At 37.3% G+C, this 25,257-nt stretch overlaps 1 protein-coding gene across 1 annotated transcript in view; it reads left to right on the top strand.

Annotated features, from left to right (window-relative positions):
• LOC115413880 (neural-cadherin) overlaps nt 1-25,257 on the top strand; it is a 527,604-nt gene that overhangs the window by 302,970 nt on the left and 199,377 nt on the right. Inside the window, exon 25 of the mRNA XM_030127006.1 lies at nt 17,803-18,032. Coding sequence (XP_029982866.1) covers nt 17,803-18,032 — 230 coding nt within the window. The remainder of the gene's footprint in view (nt 1-17,802; nt 18,033-25,257) is intronic.

Below are 25,257 nucleotides of genomic sequence, written 5' to 3'. Positions count from 1 at the left end.
TATGGGGCCACATGAGAAACTTTGACAGTTGTTAAAGGCTCAATCAATACACTTGCAGCTCTGCTCAGTATATATCTCTATAAAAACAGTAAATGAAACAACTCAATGAAAATGTGGAGCACAGAAAACAACTATTTAATGAATATTCACAAAAATGTTTTTCAAAAATGTGCAAAACCAGCTCCATGTTAAGTTGACATGAAAAACAATAAATCCATCCATCTTTGTTTGCTTATCTCAGTTCCTTTTCTTTTTCTTTACCTCTGACTTTAGTGAAGAAATACGTAAAATCCATGTCTTGCTAAAAACTCTGCATTCTGAATCAGTCTTTCTTTTTTTGGTGTTAGCTGACCAACAAACCAATCAGTGCGTAAGCCCCATACTAAGTACGGAAAGTACGTGCAAAAAAACGTTAATTTAGCAGATCCTTCAAAATAAAAGCAGTGTCTTTGCGTTGGTTGCATCTATTCTCCAAATTCTCAATGGGTCTGCTCCTACCTACTTAGGTGCACTAATAAAAGCTTATGCTGCCCCATGACCACTCGGCTGATCCAGGGAATGTTGTCTGGTAGTCCTGAAACCTTGTACAAGACAATCCAGGCTCTTTTCGTGGGTCGTTCCACGGTGGTGGAATGATCTACCAAGCACTACGTGAACAGGGGCGTCCCTGCCTATCTTCAAGAAGCTCCTGAAGACCCAGCTCTTCCGAGAGCACCTCCTGTCCTTTCACTTTCAAACATTCCATTCTAAATGTATTATTATGTTTATTCTGTTGTTTTACTTGGTATGTTTATTTCACTGTTTTATTTGTACAGCTGGTTTTATGTCTTCTTAATCTATTCTTGTATTTTAGTCTATCATTTTGCTTTTTTATTCTTCCATGTGACAATGTTTTTAATTGTACAGGTGCTTTATGTCTTTAATCTATTCTTGTATTTTATTCTATTTTATTTATTCTTTTATTATTTATTTATTTATTTTTATTTTGGTTTTCGCCTGTAAGTCACTTTGGAAAAAAGCATCTGACAAATGCATAAATGTAAATGAAATGTAAATCTATTACGATGATATATATTTGCATTGACTTTTAATTTGCCAATGACTTCATGCGGGCCAGTCAAGGTCAGCTATTGCATGTGGCCCAAAGGCCGTACAAGGCCCAAATCTGGTTTAATTTAGTTTCACTATTGTTAGGTGAAATTGTATATATTATTAAAAAATTTTGCAATATATAGAATGAATTTGTTAAGTTTTCAAATTATGAAAATTGTGTGGGTTGTAGTCTACATCTTCACCACTAGAGGCCACTAAATTCTACATACTGGTTGAATTGGATATAGTTATAGTTGTACAGTTAAAGTTCATTCTTAACAGTTGGTTAGACTTTCCATGTGGTTTTTGATTTCAGTTTTTACAATAAGTACAGTACTTTTTTCTTGTAGTTAAAAGTCATGAGATACGCTTCACGCAACCATTGTTTATTAAATGTCTTGTAGACCACAAACAGTATGAACCATAAACATTAGGGGAAACATAATAAATGAGGATTTTCCGTACAATTCTTTCATTTTTGTTCATGCTGCATTGTTCATTATAGTTTTTACATTTTATTTTAGTTACACTATTCTTGTTACGTATTGTATCCAGTAAAACCCTTAACAAACATAGCATAATTTGGTGTTTTTGTTATTTTTATTTATTTATTTATTTATTTTGGTGAGATGTAAATACAGTCTCTGTAGGAAATTATAATAGTACCTTTTTAAAAAAAAAAAAAAAAAAAATCATAAACTGAAGAGAAAAAATGAGAGAGGGAGAAATACATAATTGTAAATTTAAAAAATTACCACACTGACATGTATGTACAGTAGACTTGCACCAATTACAATTTGTTGGGCAGATCCTGATTTCTGATTTACAGGGTGCTTGGACCGTCAATACTGATTTTGGCCGATTACGATGATTTTTTGTCTAAACACAACACAGAAGACATTGCAATGTAACCTTCCCATTAGAACATTTATTTTAAAAATTGAAGAAAAGTGTGCTAAAAAAGGTATCAGGTTTTCTGTATGAAAACAGATGCATTGATTGAAACGCCTGGTTTTTAGTGAGTCCCCTACCAGTAGCTGAAAATTATCATATTTGAAGGAAAATTCTCATATACACCCAATTTTTATTCTGACATGGCTCAGACCATCTGCTTTAGTAGCACATTATCATAGACTTTACATGCTGAAACCCAGGTTTACTTTTAAATAATCTAACAGAACCTTGGAAAAAGCAGGTGTCTCTACATATGTGGAGCACAGGATGAACCCCTGCACTGAATGGACCAGAACACCAGTTATAAATTCACAACTTCTTCGTATTTTGGGCTGAATCAAGGTCCTGCCTCATGAGTAGAGAGGCACATGAGAGGGCGGATAAAAACAAGTGCAGCACTATGTGAGGGATCTGTATCCTATTTGTGTTTGGTAATTTTTTAATTTAGTCGTGTAATAAAGGGGTCAAATTATCGTACATTATGGGATTTTTGGAATTATTGATAATACATCGTACAGAGGGTAAAGTTATTGTAAAAAAAAATATGGTAATTATCATCTGGGTTGCCGATGGGGGGTGGGGTGGGGGGGGTGGGCAGTAAATGTGACAAATTCATGGGGGGCCCATAGAGCAGTGGAGGGGGTCCGGTGGATACAGGTTAGAAGTTGTGAACATTTTGTGTAAGATCCATTGTATAAGAGAGGCATAAAAGTCAGGAGTCGGATGTTGAAAGAATTTTAATTTCAGTTTTGTTTCAATTAGTGACGTTATGTATGGACCCCCCCCCCCGACAGATTGACAAGATACTGAATTTTATAAAGGGTCCGCAACGTTTATCTTTCAGGGGGCCCAAAATTGGTAGTGGTGCCTCCGATTATCGTGGGTCTGGCTTAGTGGGGGGGGGGGGGGCAAGAGTGGGCAATGCCCCCTTAAACAAACATCTTGCCCCCTCAAATGAAAGTTTCCGAAGGTACGGAAAAGGAAAGTGAGGTGCACAACAGCGGGAGGCTTAGAGGAATTAATAAAGCGTTTTAAATTTCACTTTCACTTTTACAGTTAGCCTATATGGTTTGCATGTACTGAGTAGTGTGAGTGACTACCCCCCACCCACCCCCCCGTCAGTGACATGTACCCCCTTAACATTCCTGATTGCTGCCTCATATATGACTATCTGGAACCGGCTTGGCATGAATTTGACCTGCACTCAAAATCGGTCGCAGGTCATGGCCAATCACTTGAAAATCGTCCAATTTCCGGGCATGGCTAATTAATCAGTGCTAGTCGAATGTACAGTAAGCTCCTTTTTACAATCTCTAGATGCATGATAAGTGAAAATTTATGGATGAGCATTGCAAGATAACACAGCCAGTAATAAGTGTTAATAATATTAGCCATCAAAGTAATGACTGCACAATATGTTTACACTTAATGATAATAACATGTCACATTATTGATGTAAATGAGCTTATATGGTATTTTCTCAAATACAAACACAGGCCTTTATTTCTCTGAGCTGCAGTGGCACAAGTAGGTTTGTATTAGAATCAGGCCTTTTTTTTTTTTTTTTTTTTTTTTTTTAAATTTCCCCTTTTCAGTTGAAAGGAATGGTTGTTATTAGTACAAAATATACTTCTACTTCCTTTTGTGATCGTAAAACCACCAATGCTCTTCTAAAGATTCGACACCTTTTCTGTTTCCTGTTGATTTTCAGAGGACAGAAACCATTCATCGCTTAATAATAGCGACTATTATGGAAGTGTTGCCCTGACAATGGTGCTGGAAAAAATAAGACACACACTGGTGGTGACTGAAATCAGATAAAAACACTTTCAAGGAGTGATCTGGAATCACAAACTGTTGAATATGTCCTGACTGTATTGTTGGATGCATTGTATTAAACTTGTAAACTTGTACATGACAGGCATTGGTAGTTTGTCCGCGTTATTTTTCACCCATCCTGTGTTTTTAGGGACCAGATTTTATTTGTTCGTTTTGACCTCGTAAGACCTGGCATGTAATCGACTCATATTTTTCATTTGAGGAAACACAGTACTCATGACTAGCATGTAAAGCTATTGCTATGCTAATGCAGTCCATAATTAGCATAAAACTACTACTGGAACAACCTGCCTAAGGAGTAACCTCTGTTCCTTCACTTTTTAAAACACATTTCCATAGGCTTGCCTTTATGTGATTTTGATATTCATATTTATTATTTGATTTAGTTTAGTTTTATCTTGTTGCAGTATTTGACAGTTGTCCATTATTTTATTTTACTTCTGTCTTGTTGCTTGTATCATCTATTATTGTATTAGTATTTTTTAAAGTCATTTCCTAGTTTATTGCTTTTATGGCTGTAATGGTTTACCACTTTCACTGTTTTATGATGTGATGTGTAAGTGAAGTAAGGGAAGTGGGTACTGATCTGAAGTTTTTGTTTTTTTTTTTGCTTTTAAATTATTGTCTGAATTAAATATTTATATTTTGAGACAGTTCTTTCTCAGTTTTTATGTAAGCTTTGTTTATTATTATTATTATTATTATTATTATTATTATTATTATTATTATTATTATTGGTGGTGGTGGTAGAAGTAATAATATTAGTGAACAGTAAATATGAATCTGCATACAAACAGGATACAAGTTATAAAACTGCATAAAGGGTCAATCTAAGTTATATTCTAGGCATTAAACAATAAATATTTCATCTTTTGATTGTTCAAGGTTTAAGACATGATGGAGATTTTAGCCTCGCACACATCTATGCTTTAGTTTTCTGGGCTTTTCTTTCCCACAATACATAGCGTGCCTTACAGACATTTTGGAATAAAAGTCAATTCAATCTATTATATTGTGTTTTTTAATATCTAACCATATCAACTATATTATATATTTGCATTAAAAGAATGTATGTGTATTTAAATGAACTAAATCAGAAGACACACACATTAGGACAGAACATTTTTTTTTTCTCTGCTAAACTTACTGTTAGTTTTGCCAAACTGCAACATACCTGCCTCTCAGTCACAAAAAGCAAAATAAAATTCTCAGATCAATCCTGCTCCGTGGTGTATCAGACTTTCATCACAACAGACTGTGCACAAACCAGGATGACATTTGTCCTTTCTCATCGTTCTGCATCAGCCTTTTTCACAACAGTAAACTACAACCACTGTAGGGTATTTAGATGATTCCCCCCCCTCACGTCCAGGCCATCGGGCGGGGGTGCATCTGCGCACCACCGCCTCGACACCCCGCTCTGACGAAGCCTCTGGGAAGGAGAAAGCAGTAGTGAATTGTGAGGTTGGATCAAAGCCAGGTGCAAAGGCTGCCACTCTGCGTTAGGAGTTACTACCCTCTCCCCCCAATCCCCATCCCTTCTGACTGTCTCTCTGTCTGCCTGTGTCCTTGTTTCTTGCACCAGACTGACTGATGGGAGCTGACATTAGCCTCGATCCCTCACGCTGTATCTGCTGAGCCCGCTGTGAGCCCCCTGTCTTGTCTCTTAATGCCTAGGTTCTGTCTCTCTCTACACACTCACAAACCTAATCACCCTTCTCACCCGTTTTTATGTTCGTGTGTGCGCGTTTTTTTGTTTTTTTTTTTGTTCTTTCTTGTCTTTCTTCCTCTGAATACAAGCGTTTCACTTAGATCGACGTTCATTAGTCCCTTTTTTCTCTCGGGATTGCAATGTTAAGTTAAAAATCAAGGGTTAGAACAAGGGAGTAAGTAAAGTTTGATCCACAAGTTTAGTTGACTTTTACACCACGGGCACCACTCAATTACTGTAAGAGCCAAGGGCATCTAGTCACTTTACATCCAGCCCATACGGTCCAGGGTACATCAGTCTTGTCAGGCACTATGCGCTCAGCATCCCATTCCATTCATTCTCCAAACAGTTTAGTCCATTTAAGGGTCACAGAGATGCTCCCCAGACAGACGCCAGATGGGTGACACAGCTTCGCAAAAAGTACCCCAAGTTTCCAAACCTGATCCTCACTGAAAACCTCTAGAATATGATCAAGAGGAAGATAGGAATTTGCAACACATGTTTACATTTTTAATCCGAGAGTAGCATGAAGCATCCAACACAAGGGCAGATCTAAAAAAAAAAAAAAAAGAATTACCTGGGTTGGCAAAGGAGAGCAAGATGTCTTTGCATAGAAAGATGGTATGGTATATACAGGGGCACTGCTACCAATTGTGGACCCCTTGAAAGGTAAACGTTGTGGACCCTTCATAAAATTCAGAATCTTGTCAATCTGTCAGAGAGAGGGGGGGGTGTTGGGGCATGTAGGTGAGGCTGCTGTCCACACATGCCGTCACTTATGCTAGCATGAAACGAAACTGAAACTTAAAATACTTTCAACATCCAATTCCCAACTTCTATGCCTCTCTTATACAGCGGATCTTACACAAAATTTTCACAACTTCTTACCTGTATCCACTGGACCCCCTCCACTGCTCTATGGGCCCCTCACAAATGCTGGGTCCCATGAATTTGTCATGTTTACCCCTCCTTATTGGTACCCCAGGGTAGATACACAGTATATACATGGATTCCACCATACACAGTAATACAACCTGACCATCATGGAGCATTGGTGCTCCAAGTTGCATATCTATTTTTAGATGCCGGTAGAATAGCAACCAAGTAAGACAGAGCAATAATTATTTTGCAGAGGGTTTGTAGGAATCAGTCAATCAATCAGTCAAGTTATATTTATTTAGCATGACATCATAACAAAAGGGGGCGACACAGTGGTGCAGTGGATAGCACTCACAGCAAGAAGGTCCAACACCAGTTGATGGGGGTGGGACCTTTCTGTGTGGAGTTTGCATGTTCTCCCAGTGTTTGCATTGGTACTCCGGCTTCCTCCCACCATCCAAAGACATCCACTGATAGGTTAATCGGTTAATCTAAATTGCCCATAGGTGTGAATGTCAGAGTGATTGGTTGTTTGTCTGTATATGTCAGCTCTGCGATAAACTGGCGACATGTCCAGGGTGTACCCCATCTTCGCCCCATAAGTAGCTGGGATAAGCCCCCATGACCCTAGTGAGGATAAAGCAGGTTCAGATAATGAATGAATGAATCGTAAAACAAAACTTATCTTATGACACTACATACAGAGCTGGTCTAAAGCAGACTCTTAATAACCCAATACATTGAAAGTTCAAGCAGAAAGAGAGAGAGAGAGATTGGGGGAGCAACAAGTAGTTCTCACACTTTTTTTTAACTCTCCTTTGATAATGCAAACAAAGCCATTTGTACTATAGTTTATACCCCAATCCAAGGAGCATTGATAAGAGAATGGATGGGGATTTGAGTGAATAAGTGATATTAATAATGGAACCAGAATCCCATCCCTATTTACTAACACCAACTAGTTAAAAATGTGCAGTATCTTTCATCAGCTATCTAAGTACCGGATGGAGATGATGCTAAGATGGGTTAACTTGTTTGTTGGTATAATAGGTGGAAAATACTCTCTATTTTCTTCAAATAAATGCTCAAACTGACACTATTACCTTGTAGAATTTGGAAGTAATGTGGTCTGCAGTTTCAAGAATAAAGGAAAATCTTAATTTTAATGAAATGCATAGCCACTGGTCTCCTCTCAGTTAGTTCTGGTTTTGGCCTCAGGGCCTCCACTTCTAAGATAAGACACTCGGACCAACTGAACCCACTGGTCTCAGTGTGGAGGAGCAGTAGGTCTACCCACACTTCAGCAGTCACATTTTATTCATTACATTTGTATACCACTCCCCCCAAAAACCTTTTTAATTCTGGCACATTTTGTGTGGTTAATAAAGACTCTGTTTCATTATTCATACAGGGTGGGGAAGCAAAATTTACAATATTTTGAGGCAGGGATTGAAAGACAGTGTATGACCAATTAGTTTATTGAAAGTCATGAGAATTTATTTGCCACAAGAAAATGTACATAATAGAAAATGTTTTTATTCTATGTGTCCTCCTTCTTTCTCAATAACTGCCTTCACACGCTTCCTGAAACTTGCGCAAGTATTCCTCAAATATTCAGGTGACAACTTCTCCCATTCTTCTTTAATAGTATCTTCCAGACTTTCTCGTAATAATTTTGCTCATAGTCATTCTCTTCTTTACATTATAAACAGTCTTTATGGACACTCCAACTATTTTTGAAATCTCCTTTGGTGTGACGAGTGCATTCAGCAAATCACACACTCTTTGATGTTTGCTTTCCTGATTACTCATATGGGCAAAAGTTTCTGAAAAGGTATGGGTAATAGTGTTAGGTATGATTATGACATCAATAGATGTTTGGTTTCAAAACAACTGACGTAGTGCCTGCTGAGAAAAAAACAACTAAATGTTCATTGTAAATTTTGCTTCCCCACCCTGTATATAATATCATTCAAACTAAATATATTCAATTGCATTGTTTTTCATAAGATTTACTCATAAATCACATTTATTCTTATTCTCCCTAGTCAAAAAAATACACCTGCATTTTAAGGATGTTGTCAATTTTTTTTTTTCTATTATATTTTGTAAGAACTTGCAATATTGTTTTTTTTTTTTTTTTTGTCTGATATTGTATAATAAATTTGCAGCTTTTTCTTATACTTATGTGTCTTCCACATTCCATCCATGGTTGAGTTTGCATCTTAAATGCTTCTTCTCTGCTTTTCTAACTCTGCCTCTTTCACTACATACCTGCTTGATGTCTTCGTAAACAGCTGTTAATGGATACATGTAAGACAAACAGTACATACAAAGCATAAAGTGACTCCGATGTGTCATATAACTTGACTCCGAGACTTCAGAGGAATATATTCTTACAAGCTGTTTATTTAAAATCAACCTTAAACACTTCAGCAGAGCACACTGAAGACTGTCAAGACACAGAAGTTAAGCAGAACATTACAAAAGACTGAATAAAGGATGAAAAGCTTCTTCTATATCTCACTCCACCCACTCACTTTTTTTCTCTCTGACTTGTTGAAGAGCATCGACCGCACTTAGTGGATTGTTGTGCAGTAGGACTCTGTGTGACAAGCATTTCTTTGATGTTTCAGTAGGAAATGTTTAATGAGCATATGTGCCGTTTGTAGTTATTTGTCAATACGCAGTACTCTCTATTGAATTTGCCTTAGAGGATTAGTAAGGTCCATCACATCTCTTTTCATCTTATTAAGAATTAAGAATATTTATTTGTCAGTAGGGTTCACACACGTACAGTTGCGTAAAAAAATATTAAACCACCCCTTGTTTTCTTTAATTTCTTGTTCATTATAAAGCCTGGTACAACTAAAGGTACATTTATTTGGACAAATATAATGATAACAACAATAATAACTCATAAGAGTTTAATTTAAGAGCTGATATCTAACCATTTTCCATGGTTTTCTTGATAATAACCAAAATCACTTGCATTGTACTGCCAAGAACAGTGCTTTTAGGCATTCTTTATTTCCTTTTCTGTCTGTTTTAGTCACAGGATACACTTAATTAGAGTTAGTACTTGATTGCATAACATTTGTTTTTGATGACTTTTGATGGTCTAATAATTTTTCCCCGACTGTAGACATGCACATGCACCACACACTGAAATTAGCCTTCTGCTTTGAACCCATCACTAGATCGTGCATGGATCACTAGAGCCGGTTCAGACCTCCGTGGGGCAACAGGGCAAAATCCTGCTAAGGGGCCCTCCTACCCAAACTTCACCCCTAAATGGCTATCCCCTTAGTGTCAGTGTCAGTGTGTGTGTTACTTAGCAACCATTCTGTCATAGTTGTCACTCTCTAAAGCATTGCACTAGACTATTTTGCTCCTCAGTTCTGTTCAAACTATTTTTTATCATTGCTGTTTTTATTAAACTTTACAAAGGAAATGGTAACAGTTTTATGAAAGCAACAAGGCCGTAGGTTATGGATGATATACACGAAGCATCCCAGCAAACAAAAGTCTGTCTATAGTCAATATTTCTTCATCACTTCCCATTTGGTATCAGCTCAACTTACACTATCGTAAAATTGCAGAAAGGGACGAAAGTAAGCAAGGTGTTTACCTGACTGCTGTTCTCGCAGTTCATTCTCGTGCAGTTTCTTCTTCCTTTTGTCATACCCTGAGGGATGACTCCGCTTCATCTTGGAGTAAAGGAATAAAATGGATGTCCTTCCAGCAAAGCCCAGGTATAACTGGAATTTTGTATGTGGCTATTACCCCTCCCCACTCAGTCGCCACTAAAATAAAACCATTTAATTAAATTAATTCGTTTGGAGTTTGAATCTGCAAGTTGTTAAAGAACTTCACTGGATCTCATTAAATGAATACTTAAAGTTCAGTCACAAGCCGACTCTCCAGCTCTCTGGGCCATGGCTGCCCCCCTCAACTCAACTCATTTTATGGCATCTCATCTCAATCTCACGTCATCTTATCTCATTTTATCTCATTTTAAATAATCATACCTCACTCTCACTTCAGCTCATTTGATTTTACGTCATCTCATCTTAGTCTTACCTTGTTTCATCTCATCTCGTTTCATCTTGTCCTGTTTCATCTCATCACATCTCATTTCATCTCGTCTCGTTTCATCTCGTCTTGTTTCATTTTGTCTTGTTTCATCTCATGTCGTTTCATCTCGTCTTGTTTCATCTCATCACATCTCATTTCATCTCATCTTGTTTCATCTCGTCTCGTTTCATCTCATCTTGTTTCATTTTGTCTTGTTTCATCTCATCTCATCTCATTTCATCTTGTCTTGTTTCATTTTGTCTTGTTACATTTTCTCTTGTTTCATCTCATCTCAGTCTTACCATGTTGCACCTCATCTTGTTTCATCTCATCTTACCTCTACCTTGTTTCATCCCGTCCAATGTCATTTCAGTCTCAACTCCTATCAATCTCATCTCATCTCACCTCCAGGATTCTATTGGTGTATGTGAACTGGTTTTTTAAGAGTCTGGTTTAGATCAGATCTAAACGTAACTAGTCATGAGATAACATTTGTTGTCATGTGACATTATATATAAATAAATTTGATTGGTTGATTGATCTAATCTGATATTATCTAATCTCACCTCAATTCACCTCACCGCCCCTCTGAATAGGACATTTCAACTTCATGCAATGCAGGTGACAATAGTTTTATTAAACCACCTACTGTATGTGGGGACTGTGTAATGTTACACTTTAAACACCAAGTTGAGGCTGATGCTGACACTGATATCTGAGTGTTTAACAGTAATGGCCCATTCTCATCATTTCTCCTCATTTGGAAATATTTCTTTTATCGTGTTCCTCCTCTGTACTCTCTGAATTTCACTGTGCCAAATGATGTCTTTGCAGTGTTTACCACTGTGAGAATGATATACTGAAGGAAGGAAACACACGGGAGATCGAAAATTGGCTTTTTAAGAGAGCAAGTTAAAGCATTTGTCCAACAGTGAAACTTTTAGAAATGAACAATATTTGCATTTGCAATGTTTTTTACAAGGTCAGTGAACTTATTTGCATGGACAAAAATCATACAAAAACAAATTTAATGCACCTGTATTGTGCATTTTATCGTGGCTGCATCTTTAATTACACATTGTAAGTGAGTGCCTACTTTCTGCCTTCACCAATATCAATATGAGAACATCCCTACAGTATATAAGTGCACGGACAGCATTCTCTACAAGCAAACTCAAATATTTCAGGGTTATTCAAAAAGAATGAACCGATTTCATGACTTTATTGCTTCAGTTCTCAAGCATTATCATGGAATGAGTCTGTGACCATTTGAAAGAGGAGTTTTCTAAGTTTTGAATGGCTGCCACAGGGGCGCAGTAGTCGCGTTGTTCCTCCAGCAACATTCAGTTGTTATCCTCGAATGGCGAGTCCTCAGCAAATCCTCTTTGCGCTTGGCCTGTGAGATCCCCAGACCTCACTGTGTTTTTTTCTTTTTTTTCTTTGGGGATACATAAAAGATCACATTTATGTTTCACCACTACCTACTAACCTTGATGACCTTAAACATCGAATAACAACAGCGATCAACTCAGTGGATCGTGATATGCTGATACGCGTCTGGGAGGAATTCTCTTATCGCATTGATGTTGTCCATGCTGCAGGTGGTGGACACATTGAACACTTCTAAGACAGGAAATAAAACTTGATTGTGAGTAGAATACTTGTGACTTGGCTGGAGTTTTCTGTTGTTTTTCCTTATTAAAATATTGCGTGATGAAATCGGTTCATTCTTTTTGAATAACCCTGTATAGTGGTATTTCATAACCATCTAAAGCCGTTTTTAACATTTCCATGCTGCAATTCCATTGTGACATAAAGCATAGGTTGATATGTTTGCGATGAGGCTTTTTTTTGTACAGGTGTGATTTGACAAATTGTACAGACTGACTTTTAGCACAAGAAAAGCCCTCAAGAACAGTGCTGAATTGATTTTTCTCCTCTTGTATACTATGTGTTCTCAGTCTTGCCCTTGTCTTCAAATAGATCTTCCTCAATCTGGGTTTCACCACGGTTCTGTCTGGTGTCTATCCTATGATAAGGCTCTTTTTTTTGGGTGTCGCGTTGATGTTCATGATCTGTGTCGTGACTCGGCATTTGTCAGGCTTTTGTATTAATCACTTTTGCAGAGGCCATGAGTACATACCACACCACCGCTCGTGCATTTTGAAGCCTAGACTTTGAAATTAGAATGACAAATGGTGTATCTTGTTTAGTTCAGAAGATTTTGTGTCAGTCTAACTCAAGTGAGACTTTAATTATAGTCTTTAAACCTTTACAGTTTTAGAAGCAGATTCACACTCCTGAGAGGAAGCTGAGTATAACTGCTAGATTAGAAAATAACAGTTGATTGTGGACTTTATGTTCTTATCAGGTTCTGCGTCACCGGCCTTGTCTCAATACGGACTAAAATCTCACTTCCTCTTCCCCACAAACAGACACATTGCATTTGCATTAAGTAAGATTTAGCATCATACTCTACTGTATACCTTATCTCTAAGACAAGTTAACTCTTGTTTACTCGGTGCAGATTGCCACAATAATCAGCATGAAAGTGGCAGGGATTAGCTATATATATCTAAATCTAGATCTGTGTGATACAGTAAGTGTGGATTTAAACCAGAAGCTGTGGACTCTGAAATACCTGATGCTCTCATACACTGAAACTTGCTTTGTTCTTTCACACTGAACCTGTTCTTAATATTGGAGAGAGAAACAAAATACAATACACCAAATACCCTTTTAGGATTTATAAAAAGGTGTATAATTAAGATATATAAAACATTAACCCATAAACACCCAGCAGAGCCGGACTGAGACTCATTTTCAGCCCTGGAGTTTCATACCTCAGACCGGCCCACTTTAGATCACGACCGATTATTATTAAAATCATGCAATTATAACCTTACATGTTAGGTCTACACACTGTTCTGCAAAGCCTTCTAATTCAGTGTATTTTCTAAAATGTTTCCAATTCAGTGCAAATAAAGGTTGCTTCACAATGTGGATTTATTTTAACAGTGAGTGCACATCGACATCTCCAACATTATTATTCCTCACAACACAACAATAACAGAATCTATATTTTTGTTCTTATAAGTGTTAACATTTTTCAAACCTTTAAAATGTTTGAAATGAAAGAATATATAAAAATATTAAATAAAAATAAATAAATAAAGCTTGCTGCACTTTCTAATAACTATTATTTTTGTATCCTCTGCAACAAAAGATTTCCATCACAACTTACTTGCGGTTTGTTCCATCGTTGCTATTGAAAACTTTTGGTATAGTGATATTAGGGGTTTGATGAGGATGATAAGAAAAAAACGTGTATCCTGTGACTGAGGGCGATCAAAGCTAACAACAGACTCATCTTCATCTGTGTCATTTGTGCCTAGTGGTTCAGGGTTGTGCTGCTGAGCTGCTCCTCTGTCATCAGTAGACTCTGCTCTCCCTTTCACACTTCCTCCAGTTTCCCTAGACTCTCCTGCACCTGGATCACAATAAAAATAATATCTACAGACATTTTGACTTACTTAACTAATTAAGATATTTACATTGGCTAAATATGCAGGCTTATTTAATATGACTTTATGCTATTGCCTTTCAGTTGTGGGCTTTGTGTATTTACTGTCTCACTTTTAATAATAAAAATTAAAATAGGCCAGTACTATCGTTTAGGTCTAGAAAGTGGTTTTAGTGGAACTAATGCTTGTTTACACAGTCTGTTCCAACAGCTCACCTGACCCGGTTCATCGTCCTCATTAGTTGTTTCCAACCGGAGGTCGTTTTTGTGAAAAAGTTACAGATTTTGTCACATTTGGCTGCGTTTGCTTCCAGAACTTTCCTCTTTTTAATTTTTGCCTTCTCCACACCACCCTTGCTCTTTCTATTATCCATGTTTCAAACAGCAAACACAGCTGACCATCCACAGCCTACAGAGCACAGATCATATCTGCTCCACAGCTACAGTACAGAGCTACTAACCGAATGCAAGGACATGTTACGCCAGGTCACGGTGCGTCTGCAAATAAGAGGAAGAAAACAAACAGTTTGCTCGTAGAGGGGGTGTGGCCCAAGAACAGCGGCTGCAGATTACGTGATCAACTCAGTGCTATGACTGAACACCGGCCCCAAAAAATAGATAAATAAAATATTAAATACATATTTAAAGTGAACTCCAGCCCTCGCGGCCCAAATATTATACCGGCCCACCGGGAATTGTCCCGGTCCTCCCGATTAGCCAGTCCGGGCCTGACACCCAGTGCTACTTTTATGGCAGCTCCGAAATTTTTGTTTCTCTATTTAACCTTTCTTAAGTGATTTATTACCTCCGCCAAGGGGGTTATGTTTTTGTCGGCGTTGGTTTGTTTGTCTGTCTGCTTGTGTGCAAGATAACTCAAAAAGTTATGGACGGATTTGGATGAAAATTTCAGGAAATGTTGATATATCCACAAGGAACAAATGATTACATTTTGGTGGTGATCGGGGGTGGTGGTGGTGGTGGGGGGGGGGGGGCACGCAGGGGGCACGGGGGCCCGCTGATCTGTCTTGGCGGAGGTCTGCGCTCTCCGAGTGCTTTTCTAGAAAAGACAGCGCAGACCTCCGCCAAGGCAGATCAGCGGGCCCCCGTGCCCCCCCCCCCCCCCAAAATGTAATCATTTCTTCCTAGTGCCAGTATCAGCATTTCCTGAAATTTTCATCCAAATCCAGGGCACTGATCTGCCTTGGCGGAGGTCTGCACTTTCCAAGTGCTTCTAGTTACTCTTTATTTTAATGCTATCCTCTGCATTTTGCATTTTTCAGTGAAAATCAGGTATTTTCCTATATTTCATTTACTGATCATGTAGATCAGGGGTGTCAAACTCCTTTTAGTTCAGGGGCCACATACAGCCTAATATGATATAAAGTGGGCCGGGCCAGTAAACTAATATAAATAGTAGGATAATAACTTTTGAGTGAAAAAAGTAAAATTCCATAATGAAAATGTTTACATCTATAAGTTGTACTCGAACATAACATGAAGAAATATGAACAACCTAAAAATTCTTAAGTAAAATAAGTGCAATGTTAACAATATTACACCTCAATTTATCATTTATACATGTGAATCACAACTTAGAGATCACAGTGGGTCTGTAGATACACAAAACATTAAATAACAGGCAGAATATTATTAAAATTCCACATACTTCTCTTAAGAGATTTCAGGTTATTCACATTTTTTAAAATAAAAGGCTAGTCTGTAAATGTAAACATTTTTGTGGAATTTTCCTTTTTTTTTCTTTTTTAATACTACAACAATGACAAATATTGACAGTTTTCATTATTTGTAGGTTCTTATGATAGTATTTTACTGGTCTGATCCACCTTAGATTGAACTGACCTAAAATGATTGTTAATATCTTCAGTGTCAGTTTTACTTTTCACACATTCATCCCGGGGGTCGGATTTTTAACACCTGTGATGTAGATGTTCACGAAAGCTCAGAGTAAAGTTGAGGGTTATTACATGAAAAATTTAGAAAACTGTAAAAATAGTGATTTTTTTTCAACAAAGATATAAATTACTGAATCTAAAAAGAAGCGTGCCTAACCACCACTGTCATTTGTTAAACTGTAAACTGTGATAACGCATTAGAAAAAAGGGACAATATTGAGTCTACATGAACTATAAATCCTCACAACACAACCTTAGCTGTGTGTCTTCTCCACCACCATCATTCCTACTGGTCAGCTGATATTTATTTTAATACATTTCTACCACCTCAAAAAGTATAGTGTGATAAAACTGTATACAATTGGTATGCTGGTATATAGCATGTGGGATGAAAGTACATTTTTGCCATGTGTAAGCTGTGAAATTGTTATTATAGTACTTGTAATGACCACAAATGCACGTTAAATGTAGAGAGCTATCTGTCTCACATTTAATTGTGTTAGTTAGTAGGTTAATGTCAAAATTATTTCATTTACTTACATGCGTTGAAGTTCAAGGCTTTATTCGCATTGCAGCCACTTTGATCTGCAATCATGTTCAGGGTTAGAGACTTAAATGCTCTTATCAATAGGAAATGGTCATACTGCTGTGCAATTGTATAAACTTGTATAAACATGTATAAAATATCTGACAAATCACTGACTTTTCAGTGGGTACTGAAATGTAGAGAGACCACATTTAACAACATACAAAACAACATGTTTTATAGCCATATAAACTATTACGTGTATGTAGAGTTTGAGTTGGTTCTGTCCTTTGTCCTATGTGGTGTGGTATGTATTGAGTTTTGTGGTATCTTGTTGTCAATTCTTGTGTAGATGGTGAATATTATTGTATGTCATGTGAATGAGGCCACCAGAAAGAGGAATAGTTTTATTTACTAGCAGTAATGAATGGGAATGTAAGTAAACAAACAGAATGAGACAAGATGAGGTAAGGTCTGCCATATATTGAGTCTCAATCAATAATTTATAACTGCTTTTGTGAGTGTTTAGCAAGGACATACAAACTCATTTATTCATTCTTTTCTGTATCCGCTTAATCCTTGAGTTTACACCATGGACATGCTGCCAGTTCATTGCAAAGTGAATAAATGGTCATGACCAACAATAACACCTATGAGCAGTCTGGACTGACCAAAGTACCAAAGTGGTGGAACATGCAAATCCGCAGACAAACACCCCAGTCAGCAGGTGCTTGATTTGAACGGCCCATTGTGATTAATAACCTAATTATAAAACATGAATGCATTCTTTGGAATGGGATTGTTAAGTTGTACGATTTGCTCTTCACGCTATTACTTGAATAGAACTCTTGCTTTTTGTAACACAGGTGTTGGACTGGTGCTGGGACATATAATGTGAGAGAAATTTATTTTTTTCTCAAGATCCTGTTGCTGAGTCTGATTAGAAATTAAGCCATAATTGTGAAGAGTGTAATTACCTGTGAGTAGCTTAGCTTGTGTTCAGATGCACTTTCCAGTCCATCACCTCGTCACCTCAAAGCTCACGCAAAGACGAACACTTCCGAACAAAACATTTTGTCAGGCGAACTGAGAAGCTTTCAATAATCTACCATCACAGCTTCAGTCGTGAGTGTTTTGGACACTTTTTTTTTTTTTTTTTTTTTTTTCAGCTTCAGCATTTAGACCCAGTTTGAAAATAATTGGATTTGGGTGGAAATAATGAGGCTACTTTTGTACAGTCAACTGTTCCGATCATTTGAGTGAGTATATGTGTGTGTCTGTTTTTCAGACATCACTGCAAAGGAGTTCATTGAACTGAGAGGGAAGCAGCGGAGCCGTTATGAGCTGCTAGTGGACTTCCTGTCTGAGATGCTCTCCGTGCCGCCTGATGATGTCAACATCTTCAGCCTAATTGATGTGAAGGAGCGAATGCTAGATGTTCGCTTTGCTGTACATGGTCCTCCATCTTTCCTCAGGCCTGAGAAAATGCACGGTTATCTTGCTGCCCACAAACAAAAGGTAGGTTTTCTGACTCTCTTGGCTCTTATTTTTACTTTCAAGGTAGATGTGACTACTAACATAGTTGATTAGCAGCCATATTTTGTGATATTTTTTTTTCCTTTATTCGCAATTGCTTCACTGCGTAGCCCCTTGAATGGCATGTGCTAACCCCAGTGACTGCACACTAGTTAGTAACTTTGCTCTAAAGCCACTCAATAAGTCAGTAGCCAGAAAGTCAAGCCATAGTGGGGATTCAAAGGTGAGCCTTTCAAACACACCCCTACTCTCTTTTCTCTCACACTTGTTGGCTGCAGCACTTTTGCCCCTGGCAATGTTTTGGCTGAAGCCTGAGTTAAATACCAACAAATCAAACATGTCAGTCAAAATGTGGCATGGCTTTAGTTTGTTGGACACAAGGCCGATAGCTATAATTCTACACACAACATACTAGATCTATCTAACAGCATCAGTAATAACACTGTTAAGATGGAGGAGTGTGTCAGACATGTCAAACTCACCGTGGAAAAGAAACTCATTTTGAAACACACTACTGATATCAGTATATAGTGCAAATAATTGCTGTCTATCATCCATAAGTTCAAAATAACTTCAGTTTTCTCTGCTGTAACAAGGAGAGAAAACAAGAGACACTGAGAAAGTCTAAATTAACTGAAGCCCTCAAAAAGAAATCTCTGTGAAACACACAGCTGACTATTACAAGCAGCTGAGCCAAAATGGGCATCCAGTTCATAATCTCCCAAATGTCCCAAATGTTGCTCATGTTTTACATTTGTTCCTGTTGTGCCACAAAGTCTGGTTTGTGAATTTCTATTCATTAAAATGATCAGCTGTGATGTGAATTTATCTAATAGCCTATCACACCGAAGATATACATGCAACACCAACAAAGTTCCAGGTAGATTTTACATTCGGCAAGTCGATCTCAGAGGGATATTCCAAACACTAGCAAGTCCTTAAGTGTTTGTACCAAGTAGTCAGGTGATAAAAAACTCTACCGAGAGTCTGCACAGTGTTTTTTTTCTGTCATTTACAGATGCACTACTTCTGTTCCTGCTGCTGTCTTTATTGGAGTTTGACAGATAGGATTCATAGCACATACAGTGTGGCTCATAAACTCTGAAATCACTATGAACTGCAAGCAATGATGCATTTGAGTACACCTAGTAAATTTAGACACTTAAAACTCAAATGGCCAAGAATATAATTTTTTTCCCCTTAATTTTCTTTCTTTAACTAGACAGTAACACAGTGAATTAATGATGATACTCAGAGTAAGAATGTTCTTGCCCATGTAAATATCCTAAAATCGAGCTAAAAAAATAGTTGTTCATGCTTCAGCCATTATCAAGATTTTCTTCCTAACGGCCGTATCACCCAACCATATGTGCTGATTTACATAGAATATGTAAATATAGCCATACTATGGTGTGATGAGTTTCTGCTTGGGGTGCATCTGTCATGTAAGTGTTTCGATGACAACTATGAACCACATTGTCCTCGATTCCCCTCCAAGCATGAACTCACTCCCTATGTAGTAATGGTGTGAAATCACTTAACTATTGATTGACAATCACATATCTGTGCAGGCCTGTGTGTAAACTGTTTTTACTTTTCATTAGCCTCATAGCATAATTGCTTAAGTCTTTTCTTTTTTCAGATCATAGTCAATAATGCAAAATGAAGTAGCAGTATAAGTAAAGTAAATGTACGCAGATATCACCATTTGGACAAACATATGACTTAGGCAATTATGCTGTGAGGGTAATGATATAGCACTGGTTCTATAGAAAGGAACAGCTTGTAGGACTGGAGCACAAGTATTAAAATACATGTTAACAGATCTAGTAGAGTTAGTCCAGTGTTTGTCAATCTTGGGGTCGCCTGGAATTCAAATGGGGTCCCCTGAATATTCTAGCAATTGACCAAAATAAAAATTACTAACTAGAAAAGCACTCAGAGAGCGCAGACCTCTGCCAAGGCTGATCACCGCCCCCCCGATCCTCAACAAAATGTAGTCATTTGTTCCTTGTGCCAGTATCAACATTTCCTGAAAATTTCATCAAAATCCATCCATAACTTTTTGAGTTATCTTGCCAACAGACAAACCCCGATGAAAACGTAAAAAAATCCCTTCCAGAGTTTATCAAACTGCTCAACCTGGGGAGTCACAATTTCCTTTCTGCCTCATCACCATTTAGCCTATTTTTTCAGGAAATAGTGCAGAAAAAAATAGCTTGATTTCATCAACCTGAGCTGGCTACAGTAGTGCATTCCCATTTTACGGTAAATCAACTACTTTTACATTCTATGTTTGCACGTCTCTGTAAACAGTAGTTTGCCAAAATTATCAACCAAAGTGGAAACAAGGGGATTTGCCTTGTTCTCTTTGCATCTCTACTCAGGCCAGTGTTTGTTCAATGTTGGGGTCCTGGAATTCAAGTGGGGTCACCTGAAATGTCTTGTAATTGATTAAAAAAAAATTCTGATAAAGAATATATGTTGAGCTGAGAGAGACAATCCCAATACATAAACGACATGACAAACTGTGAAGCTGAAACTGAAGCGCTCTGGTACTGTTTATCTTTCAGATATTCATTCAGTTTCAGATGCTGCAGCTCTTTCATAATTCATAGTTTGAGTTATTGTTTGTTCAGTATTAATTGTCAGTCTTGTAAATACAAGCTGGACTGACTGTACATATCCTGACCAAGGAAAATAAAATTCTCACGTTGTGCAGTAATCTACACCTGGCTTTTCTGCCTCCGTCCATAATAATATACATTATATAGACTAAATGTCGTCTAAAATTAGTGTTTATTTGCAGCATAGTATAGCAAACTATTACATGATCAAAAACAAATTAATTTTAGCAAAAAAAAAAAAAAAAGTCTCCGTTTTGAATTTCTGGGGTCGCCAGAAATTTGTGATGTTAAAATGGGGTCACGAGCCAAAAAAGGTTGAGAAACACTGCGTTTGTTTCTGATCTTTAATGATGCCTCTATGATCCAACAACAGAACAAGAGGTGTTGTTTAGAATTTGGTGAAACTTAAAAAATTGATTTGACGGAGATGAAAGCACATTGGCAATCTGTACAGTGTTAAAATACTTTGATTTATTGTTGATGCATTAAAGCATGACTGATAATTCTAGTTTGCTCTTGGAACAAGGTTACTAATAGCAACAGACAGTGCATCCTCATCATCCTCTGAGGTATCTCGCTCATACCTGCACGAACAAGAGGAATACACCGACTGAGATGACCAATTTATATACGGAAATAGATTATAATTCGACAGATTTAGATATTTCTTGCTTTCCCCCTGTTTTTCTGAATAAATCACTGCTGCTCAGTCTGTATGTCCAAGTGCTGTCACTGTGCTCTTTCAGCTCTGGGATATTATGAGTTATGAATTTGTTTTTCACCGAATGTGTAGCTTGACAGCATATGAATAGTGTAAATCTCATGCTCGCTCTGTCAGAGTTGGATGTCCCAGTGTTGAAGCCTACAGTATAATAGCTACTGATACTGATGAGGGTTAAACTAACCCAGCCTGGGTGTAGAGATTACCTGCCTCATCTGTTTTTCTTTTGATTACCTAAATAAGCTCAACAAAGACAGGTTTTTATTAGAGCTTTAATAGAAAATGTGCTACATGAGTGTAATGTAATGTAAGTCTGCAATGGTGGAATCAGGTGGGTCACAAGGTGTTGGATTGGCTGAGTAATTGTCTTTCCATGGCGGCAGATATGTTGGCATGCTGTGCTCCCATGTTGAAATATTACCAACAGAAATACACAAGCAAATAAATGTCACAACAAACAAATGTCTCTGTCTCCCACTCACGCAAAACCTTATCACACAGTGGCTTCTGCAGTTAATTCATTCGTCACACATACTGATTATTTTAGTAGCAGATGCAGCCTATATGACACCCCGTACAGTAATGTGTATATGATAAACCAGAAAGTAATGAATCTGCTTTTACTATATCGTCAAAATCTGAACTTGTTGTGATGGATGTTGCTGCCAAATAAAAATGTTCAGGCGTCTCACTAACTGGGCTTTAGGCTTTCATTTCACTTGCCTGAAAACAGCAAGAACCAGCGGACAAATATGTATTAGAAAAAGTCCCAAACCTTCACAAGATTGTATTTTTCAAGATGGTGAGAGTCATTTGTCTTGACAACTTCCCCATTTTATTTTGCACGATGTTCCACAGACATGACAGGGTGGCACAACACCACAAACAAGCTAGTGTCAAAACTGTCTAAGAAATCCAACAATTCATTTACATCACATCTTGTTAAAGAGCAGTCAGTGTCTGTCGTTAAAAACTCGTGCAAAGACTGTTTCAGCTTCTACCCCCAAATTCATCAACTTCATTTCCCATAACTGTTCTTAAAAGACACATGTCTTCACATTAACATTTAGATTGACTGATTTTTAATGTGCAGGGTTTTTTTTTTTTTTTCTTTTTTGAACTTGTTGGAAAAGTGGAATTGCAGCAGTTCTACTGTCACTTGAAGCTGGTTCAGAATGTTAGATGAGGTTCTTTCTGTGGGGAGTTTGGATTTTTTCCAGGAGCTTCTGTTTCCATTCACAATCTAAAGATGTAAAAGCACATGTTATTTAACCATATTTAAAATCATGAATGTTAAAAGTGTCTACTATACTCAAGTTGTTCATTGCTCAGGTGTCTAAACACTACCAACCTTCTGCTTTATGCAAATGTAAACGGCATTTGGCTGTCAGCAATCTGAAGTACCACTATATTCAGATGTTGGATGAGAAAAAGAGATTTTATGAAGCACTTGTAACCATACCCACTGTAAACAAATCCGGGCAGATATAAAATAGTTACTCACTTACACTACCCAGAACTGGACCTTCATGAACCCCTTCTAGGCATGGAAGTAGCTCTCTTTACCAGAGAGCCTCTGGTTGGTCTCACCTTTCCAAATGGACCGAAAGAGATGGAAAATATGTAAGGTTTGACTCAAACAGTTTTTTGGACAGCAGGTGTGAAGTCATACCCATAACACTGTCAGAATAATTATAACAGGGATGTGTTTCTCATTATTTTGGCTTTTACTTTAGCATTCATTGAATAATGGGAGAGTTGTTGAGAGATGTTACAGTGGTGCTTTCAGTACAAGGACATGTGCATATGTTGGTTCTATATTGAAGAATATTGTCCTTTTTTTAAATACATCATCCTCCAAATGTAAACTAACACGTCAATGGAAATGATGCTAAAAATACACAAAAGCACCCATGAAATACAGTATTCTTGTCTTCTCTGGCCAAACGTTTCTGTCTTCCATTGACTGAAGAGGAGAATAAAGACAAAGTCTTCTTTATTCAGTTCCTCAATGCAGCAAAAGATATGAGATGCACTCAACAGCTTCACCAGAGACTGTAGTTCTGCTGAAGTCTGTGAGTTGTAAACTTCAGACACTCACTTACTGACAAGGACTTGAGGTCATATATTACATATGATGACTTAATTTTATGTTAATTTATCCAATTACTTTCTAAAACAGTGGCATTTTAGAGATACAGAGCCACAGTTGCTACATGGTTCATCTGATGTGGATGTTAAAACTCACCAATTAAAGCTGATTCTCGGGTTTTTGCCCCATAGACATTCTTTTGTTTAAATCTGGTGTGCTGGAGCATGGTGACATAGCAACAGGAAAATGTGCCACTGTTTTTATACATTCTGACGCTACTATAACTTTTTGTCATTGCATTTTCTTTGGTCCACATTAAGTTAGAAGAAGTCATATTACTTCAGTTTATTTATAAAGTGCAGTATTTCTAACCTCATTGGGTTTCACTATCAACTACTGCCTAATTCACATTAGACTGACTGTTCTGTTTGACAGCAGTTTGATAGACTTGCACACGTTCAGGTAACTACATGCCAGTTGAATCTTAGCATGGGGTGTGTTTTGTGTGTATTACACCCACCAACTTGTGTGCCTGTCAGAAACAGAAAATGACAATGCACTTTTCATTTAATCATCAATGGAAAATGAATAAATGACATTGTAAAGATTAGCCATTTTGAGGATATTATATTAACCTCAGAAGCTCAGACAGCAACAGTTTTCAAAATCAGTGGATTGGATAGATAATGAAGAACTACAGTTATTACTTGAATTAAGTAGAAAATAATGTGTTGGTACGATGCAAACAAAGAAATATTAGAATAATATAAACATCCTCTACATTTAAAATTACATTTCTGTCTATTTTAATACATTCTAAAAAAAAAAAAAAAAACCCTCAGGTGTATGCTTGTAGTAGCTTCCTCTGTTGTCTCTGTTAAACACATGCAATAGTAGTTTATTAAAAGCAAACATGTTAGCATTTTACACCTGGCACTGATATGAGAGATATGTACAAATGCTTGATGTAGATATGGAAATATGTGTGTAAACATATGCTAATGCACATAGAATTCACTGTGTATCTGCCAAAGTACATGTGGAGGTGGTTTGGCTTGCATTTGGATGTGACCTCTGCTAGATGTAAATACTATTTGTACTTTATGACTATTATGCAGAGAACTATCTGCCCTGCAGCTCAAAAGGTCATCTTACTGGACTTAATATGGCTATGTCAAATCATTCCAACTAAACTTAGAAACAGTAGCAGTAGCTGGAAATGACTCACCTTTAAGAACTGATGTGAACAAAAATGATGCCTGTCCGTAACTTAAAATGAGCCATGTTGTTGAATATTTTCCCAAACGCCAAAATAGTTGTGAAGTAAAAACAATGCTTACAATCCAGATAATGTATCCACACACATAATGCATATTAATAACAGATGTAGAAGTGGCCGAGCAGTGCTTTTGTTTGTTAAAACTGTTATTGGATACTAAGTAAACCTGTCATCTTTGAAAATGCTACCTTTCATGTCAAAAACCTGATATTGCACATTATATCAGAGAGTTCCTGATTTGGGAGCTTTTTTATCTGTGCCAATTGCTATTTTTTTAGTATCTCATTGTATTTTTTCCCGTTTTTTTTGTTTGTTCTTTTTTATTTTATTTTTTTTATAAAAGACATTGGCGACTCTCATTGCCAGCAGCACAGCTTGTATAGGTTTTTAACAGAGCTCTCCTGCTGTGACTATTTCCTGGAATATTTCTTAATATTATATTTTATTTAAATATTTCCTGGCTTCCATAGATCATTCTCCACCTACAA

Source organism: Sphaeramia orbicularis, chromosome 3 (genome assembly GCF_902148855.1).
Source record: "Sphaeramia orbicularis chromosome 3, fSphaOr1.1, whole genome shotgun sequence".
Lineage (NCBI taxonomy): Eukaryota > Metazoa > Chordata > Actinopteri > Kurtiformes > Apogonidae > Sphaeramia > Sphaeramia orbicularis.
This window is presented reverse-complemented; position numbering and strand designations above follow the sequence as displayed.